We start from the raw sequence: 7,479 nt of genomic DNA, 5'->3' as shown, positions 1-7,479 counted from the left end.
CATTGTGCCCGACAGTATTTATTACGCTCAAAGCATGTTTGTTTGTTTTTTTATCCTCGCAGGCTTCAATGTTGCTCGCGCGAGCAGAGATATTCTGCGCAGAGTGACGTGAAAGGCAAGCGCAATGAATCTTGATTCCGCCTGATCGTATTGTATCTGACTCTACTGGCTACTCGGGACAATGTCCTCCACACACTATTGTCCTCCTGTGGTGTCTTATTAATGTCCCTGTGAGAAATAAACGTGATGAGAAACGGACACGTAGAATAATTCGGCTGAATGGTCAGAGCTCTTACCCCACGGAGGGTTCGGAGGTCTAACAACAAGGCAAAAAAATGTCAAAAATATAACATTTTCACCACAGATTTAATGCTCTTTATCTCCGTTGCACTGTGGAGCAATCTCCGAAGTAAAACGATCTGCATGGCAAGATACCAACAGAGACCAAGCACTAATTAGACCTGCATGACTTGACCTGGACCAACACCTTCAACACGTTATCGAGTAACAAGCTGAGAAATAGCTCACGCTGGGGTTGTGTTCCTGACCACGTGGGGACTCTGACCCACAGTAAAGGAGAGAGGGGAGAACAGTCATGTTATTTGGGTTAAACTCTGTTTTGTGAAGTTTAAACTAAATTTAGTTTTCAAACCGATTTCAAGTCTCAGCAGAGCGGCCAGCCCGCAGCGCTTGGCTTCTCTATAATATGCACCGGACACGTGTTCGGTCACCAGTGAGCCTGCGGTGTCTTCCCCCGGTAACGGTAACGTGAGAGGCTTGTAACGGGACTCTCTGTGTTCACGGTGCTGCTGCTGCTGCCGCCCTGCAGGAAGTGGACGGGGTGGAGTGCTGGAGGCTTCCACACACTCACGAACCAAACGTTTGGTATGTAGCCCTGGCGTGCTGCGGCGTAGCTATTTTTCTTGTTTTTAAAGCAATATTTTATGTGTTTTAAATATGTAAACACAAACACAAGACAGCTCAAACACCACACGGGAGGGGGGGGGGCACAGGAACTACATGATGAAGATATATGTGATGTTCATAGCACATGATGTACTCAAAGAGATACATGTGAGCTCACGTAAACATCTATATAAAAGTCAAATTACTGTTATTTTACTCTGCTTGTAAGTCCTTGACCCAGTATATTTGGTACCATGACGGTTCATGTCCACCAGGTGGCACTAAAAGTTCCTTTTAAGTGAGTCAGAAGTGAATACAGACCGTTACTTCACCGCACTAACCTGCATGTAGATTACAAAGCACTGGTTCACGTTTCATGTGGGTTTAATACACAAACTCATGACAAACATCTCTCTATATCTGCCCATTTCATACCGTAATATAATGCAGATTAAGAAGGAATAGAAGGAATACCCATGTAGAAGGAATACCCTTTTTTTTCAATGCATATAGTCTTAAATAAATTACTTAAATAATAATATCTACTGATTTAGAAGGAGGAAAGAATAGTATGCTCACTGGTCACTGATCAGTCCTGAGATGTCTGATGATCACAGTATTTAATGTAGAAACATACTAAATATATGATGACGGATCTGACTTAATAAATGTAACTTTGCTTTTATAGTTCTGCTTTTCATGATAATATATATTGCATGTATTTTGATATGTTTTCTTACTCTCGTTTGGTTACTCAGTGCTAGTTGGTCTAATTTATTTTATTTTCATTAATTCATTATTTTTCTTACTTTTTGTCAGTATGTGTTTTTTTGTCTTTATGCCATGTTTAAAAAAATAAACAAATAAGACTAAAAACAAAACAAAAACATCACAACCTTTAAGTGTGGTAGATTAACTAAAAAAAAGAAATATTTTAGAAATATTTTGTTGGCAAATACATTTTTAAATGTACCTTAAAGTAGGACAAATTAAACCTGATGTCACAGCTTGATCACATGTCAATACCATAATAAAGGAAAATACCAAAAATTATAATCATACTAAAATTAAATAAAAAAAGTAATACAAACTAATGAATATCTAAACAAATGAATATAAATTAAACAAAACAGTGCAGCAGAGGCTTGATGTTGCATCTGGCAGTATGTTTACAGATGTTTTAGACACTTTAATTGTAATTTAAACAATTATTTATTAATCAAATATTTTTTTTTTCTTTTGAGGGAATTTGTAAAGTGAACAATTAACTGTTTAAAGTGACCTAAAAGCACGGTTTTTTTTTTTCTTCTTTTAAAATCTTTCCAAAATTAAAGTTTTATTTCTGACTTTTCTACAAAAATGTGTTTCACACCCTGGTCATGACGTCATCTCGCAGCCCCCGAGAGGGCGTGGCTTGCTGACGCATTGCGGCTCCCTCCCCGGTGCGTCAAACTTGTTGCGAAGCACGGCGGCGCGTGAGTGCCCGAGTGCATGCGTTTGTGTGTGTGTGTGTGTGTGCGCGTGTGCTCTATATGCAAGCCTGCGCGCGTGTGCACGTGCAGTGGCTCACCTAGCAGCTACAGCGGCGTCAGTCTGCATGTGGGCTCGAGCCGGAGCCGAAGCATCCGCGAGCCGAACTGCGCAGAGATGCGGCGCACGTAGACGCGACATGCGGACCACACCGCTGATATATCACGGTTAAAGACACCGTTAACGTAATTGTTGGTGTTTGTTTAAGAAATGGCGGCGCTGAAGTCGAGGTGAGCCGCTCCGTGTGCTCGAGAGTGCGCACTCGTTTTTCTCTTCTCTCGCTCTTTTTTTGGCCCAAAGCAGAACCGTTTTGTTTTTGTTCTCCTTTCCTATCGCCTATCGTGTCATAAGGAGTCATGACTTCGGGGCAGGATGAGAGCTCGGTCCGTGTGGCGCTGAGGTAAGTCACCGACCATTTCTATCTCTCCATGGGAAGGCTAAATGCGTAGCGGGGGGGGGGGCTTTAATTGCGCCTGGTGCCACCTGTCAGTCGGTGCCGCAGGCCTTGCAAACACCTGCACGTCGACGGCAGCATCTGCTCACACACGCACGCACGCACACACACACACACGCGCGCGCGCGCACTATCTCGTGACCCAGTTCCAGCCGGGCACCCCTTGATGCTTTCTACCGGCTTCTCATGACAGTTTTTCGGGCTCTTTTTGTGGTTCATCACCTCTGCTGGGATTTGCCACAGTGTGCTTTCACACCCATTGCACAGCTGCACACACACACACACACACACACACACACACACTGTCTGTGTGCATGCACGAGGAGGGATGATATCATCTATTAGGGCTGAGCTATCAGAGAGACTGGCTGTGTGTCTCTCCTCAAAGCCTCCTGCAGACAGTTAATCGATGAAAGAAGAGCTTTAACTGACAGCCAGCTTTCAAGGAAAGGACACTGAGTCTCTGCTCTGTGTTTAGGAGACTCGGCTCTACTGATCTAATGATTCTGATCTATTTTTGCTTAATCAGGGAAAAAGAGGCATCTCCTCCTCCCCAAGTACATCCACTTAAATGTGCTATTGTGCTGAAGTAGGCCGGTCCCACCCCAGCTGGTGAGGTGGCACAGTGACAGTGACAGTGGCATGATGGGAAACCATTCTCTCCCCCCCCCCCCCCCTCTGTCTCCCTCACTCAAGGCCATCCAGAGACCATTTTGACCATTATGAAATGATAAATAATGGCTGTGTTGTTGCATTCATCCCGTCTCTTTCATCTGTATCCGTTCCTTTTTTTTTTTGTCCCAGCCTGTCCATGCCTGGATTTGCTCCTTTTTGTGTCTTTTTTTTTAATAATCACTTTTATAAAACGTGTGTGTAAACCTACGTTAGCACACCATTAACTGGTGCTAGCGCTGAGCTACGGCACATACATCAGCTGATGTGGTGGTGAAATGTTGTACCGTCGACTTTAGTTTCTACCTTTATCTTTTTAGCCCGTTTTCACCACTTTTGATATCTTGGGATATATCCTCCGAACACATGTTCTAGAGCCGTCTGTTCTCTCTGAAATCACTTCTAGATGATACTTCTTCAGCGAGTGCGGTTAGTGACAGTGTGGGCTCCGCGATAACGCGGCACCGAATCGGCACAAAGGTTCCAGAAAACCACATTGTGAAAGAGAAGGAACGGATGAACGAGCAACCGGTGACCTGATCCGTGAGGAACATCACAACAGCTGCACTACTGCTGCTTTGCATATCAGGAAGTGAATGGTGGACATGTTAACCGATAACACTCAAGATTCAAAATTGTGTAAAGTAACCACAACGAGTTCAGTTTGGTGTCTGTAACGAAGCTTTTATTCTTTCATGTTGCATTGAGCTGAAGTAAAACTGGCAACCGTATCTTCAGTTTCGGCAACCAAAAAGCTGCCGTCTGGTTGCCAGCTTGGCAATATAGAATGAAGACCACAAACTATGGCCTCGAAACCGACTGTAGAGCTACTTTATCACGTAACAACGTCTCAGATTTCATGTATGTGAAGCAACGTAATTGACACAAAAGCCGGGTTTTTTCCTCTAAATCGGATACAGGAAGCCTTCTGTGAAGGTAAATTGCTACATGAATTACGGCCACTAACAATAAATGCATGCTCGTCCAAACTGAGCATAAGTATAGGTGTTCAAAATGACTTGCACTTTCTAAAATGACTCTTTCCTATGAGCGTGCACATTGCAGTTAAGCTGTGGACGGCATCCATCCAGTAAGAGGTGGATGTTTTTGTGCTCTGCTTCCAGAAAGCTTAAATTACAGACCAGATTTTTAGCGCACAACATTTCCTATTTTTAAAAACACACAGTTCTTCTTCTTCTTCTTCTTCTTCTTCTTCTTCTTCTTCTTCTTCTTCTTCTTCTTTTCTCATTAACAGGCTTCACGGCTCCACTAATAATTCACAATTCAGAGGCATTCAGGATGTGATGATGCCTGTAAAACTCAGTTTAATGGGGTTTTTGCGCAGCTTCTTTGTGAGTTTTTAAACTGCTACCAAAACTGGCAAAACAGTTTGTCACGATGACTGTTGACAAGTCTCACCGTACACGTGGACACCCAGTTCACACAGGGCGTGACGGTTCAATCCGCTGCTTTAAAAAAAAAGCAAAAAACAACATATTTGGGTACGCAGGAGTAAGCGTGCGAGTCAACAAAATACCTGAAACGCTTATGTAATGGGAAGAATGTCGGAGCTTATCTTGGGAATCCGGCGATTTTTCAACGTGAACCTTTTTTAAACCATAAGTCTTGATCCCAGATTGCGTAGCGCCTTCAACGGAGCGAGGGGGGTCCAGTTGGAGGTCGGTCAATCGGTTTAAGACCCCGAGCTTATCTCAACAGAGGCCCGTCCTGTTTCTTTCAGACTCCCACAAAGGAGCACCGAGCTCTTCAGCGGCTCCCCGGGCTGCTTGTAGACCGCGGTGTTTGCACAGCGCAGCAGACGTCACGGTCGGTCTTCAATGGAGTCGGTGTGCATTGAGAGGGAAGGGCTCAGGTGGAAAGGGAGGACTTGTTGAACCTGCCTGCTTGGGGGCGTATTTCTGCAGTAGCACCCAAAACATAAAGCAGCCGTCCCTGTTTTAGTTGACGAGGCGGTGACGGACGAGCCGATCAAAGCCACTCGGTCTGTTTACATCTGCTGTGTGAGGACTTGATTTGGAGGCTCGGCTGAAGGCCGTCACAATGACGATAATGAAATGAAATGGGTCTCTAAAGCTCTTTTTAGGCTTAAGTTACAGGCGTGCTTTAATGTAATGACACGGAGGCATGCGGCAACTGGTATAAGTGGCTCAGTCTTAAGCCTCGGGTTGTAGTAGAGACGGGGTTAACTGTGGGAGGGAAGGCTTGTTAAAATGAGCTGCACGATTAGAGCCGATATCTGCTATTACTTAATGACCTGCAGTGAGGACGGAGGGGGAGGGGGGGGGGGGGTGACAAGAGACAACAGCTGACAATAGCTGTGGGGGGTGTACAGCAAGAGAGGGGCCTCTCGACAGAGAAGACAAGTGGGAACCATCATGAAGGAACCGGGTCTCCTCAAACACTACGTTCTTATTTTGAGTCTTCAATTTCAAGGTTTTTGTGGCAAAAATAACCAGCTTTTTGATCTAAATCCTGACGGAGCGTAAAGAGTGGGATGCTTGTGTGAGCTGACATTCCGAGCAACAAGGGGCAGGACCAGTAGAGGACTGGCGGGGGACCAGTGGAGGACTGGCGGGGGACCAGTAGAGGACTGGCGGAGGGACCAGTGGGAGCTTGGATACGTGTTTTCGTTACCCATGGCATCGCCATGCAAACACAAAAGACCCCGACGGGTCTAAAGCCTCTCCAGACCTCCAGCTTTGTTCACATCCACTGAGCCAAGCCTGTCTGTGGGGAGTTAGTGTGTGTGTGTGTGTGTGTGTGTGTGTGTGTGTGTGTGTGTGTGTGTGTGTGTGTGTGTGTGTGTGTGTGTGTGTGTCACATTGTTGTAACTATAAGTCCAGTGTAGAATTCACACCCTTGTGTCGTGTTACAGTTCTACTTCTTTAAACACCTGCTGATGGTAAAAAGAGGGGAATGTGTATTCTGCCGGTTCATGTGAAACACGATACACACACACACACACACACACACACACACACACACACACAGTAACTGTTTCATAAAAACTCATTCAGTATGAATGATGTACATACAGTATATTACTACATATACCTCATTCATAGGATTCATTGTGCTTCCTGTGTACTCTCACTACTTTTGAAGTACTAATGAATGCAATTAGCGTCACTGCAAACTCACACCCAGGTGACAGGACGCACACACACACACACACTGATTCCCACTTTCACATGATATACGATGATGATTTAAAAACAACTGGGGGGGCGTGTCTGCAAGTCACACTGCTTCTCCGAGTTCTAAAATTTGAGAGCACTGTCTCCTAGAGTTGTTTGCAAGCGGCAACTAAATGGTCAATATCATGATATCCTACGAAAAGTTGCTCCTCGTTTGTCCTACAACGGGTATCAAATTTCCTCTCGTTACACGAATACAGCCTTTTCAAAAATTAACTTCCGTCTTCACAGGAAAACTCGCTGAGGTTTCAGGCAACAAAGCCGCTTAGTTAGGTTTAGGAGTAGATCGTCGGCGTACGGTTAAAAGTCGCCAGTCCAAACCGCGTGTAACCTGACTATATTCGATAATTATGGATTTTCCTCTGGAGTCTGGCTTATTCTTTGTCTGCAGAGCGCCGTCCGTGACTCGTGCTCCTCTGCACATGCCGCTTGTCTTTGAAGTCAGAAGATTGTTAGCCAAAGTGTTAAAGTGTTAGCCAAGTTACCCAGAGGGAAGCTATGAATAAACACCTACTTTTTTTGCCTGCAGCGCTAGTTGAAGGAGCTGGAGCTCTGAATAGACTTCTGCTCATTAAAGAGAGAGATAAACTGACCCGACATCACTCTGTTTTTATGGCTCTATAAAGAGTGCATTCAGACCGACGGACATTATGATGTTATAGTATCGATGTTACAGATGGGGATCCTGTAATCAAGCCT

At 44.8% G+C, this 7,479-nt stretch overlaps 1 protein-coding gene across 11 annotated transcripts in view; it reads left to right on the top strand.

Annotated features, from left to right (window-relative positions):
• Nucleotides 1–2,480: 2,480 nt before the first annotated feature.
• The window catches only part of kif21a (kinesin family member 21A), a 35,213-nt gene continuing 30,214 nt past the window's right edge, over nucleotides 2,481–7,479 (top strand). For all 11 annotated transcript variants that reach the window (XM_068724149.1, XM_068724150.1, XM_068724144.1 and 8 more), the window contains exon 1: nucleotides 2,481–2,836. In XM_068724149.1, the coding sequence (XP_068580250.1) occupies nucleotides 2,793–2,836 (44 nt within the window). In that variant the 5' untranslated portion in view covers nucleotides 2,481–2,792. The remainder of the gene's footprint in view (nucleotides 2,837–7,479) is intronic.

The sequence above is a fragment of the Cebidichthys violaceus genome, unplaced genomic scaffold, assembly GCF_023349555.1.
Source record: "Cebidichthys violaceus isolate CVI_PGR_0920_01 unplaced genomic scaffold, fCebVio1.0.p SCAF_3, whole genome shotgun sequence".
Taxonomy (NCBI): Eukaryota; Metazoa; Chordata; class Actinopteri; order Perciformes; family Stichaeidae; genus Cebidichthys; species Cebidichthys violaceus.
The sequence above is the reverse complement of the archived record's forward strand: the minus strand, read 5'-3'. Positions and strand labels throughout refer to the sequence as shown.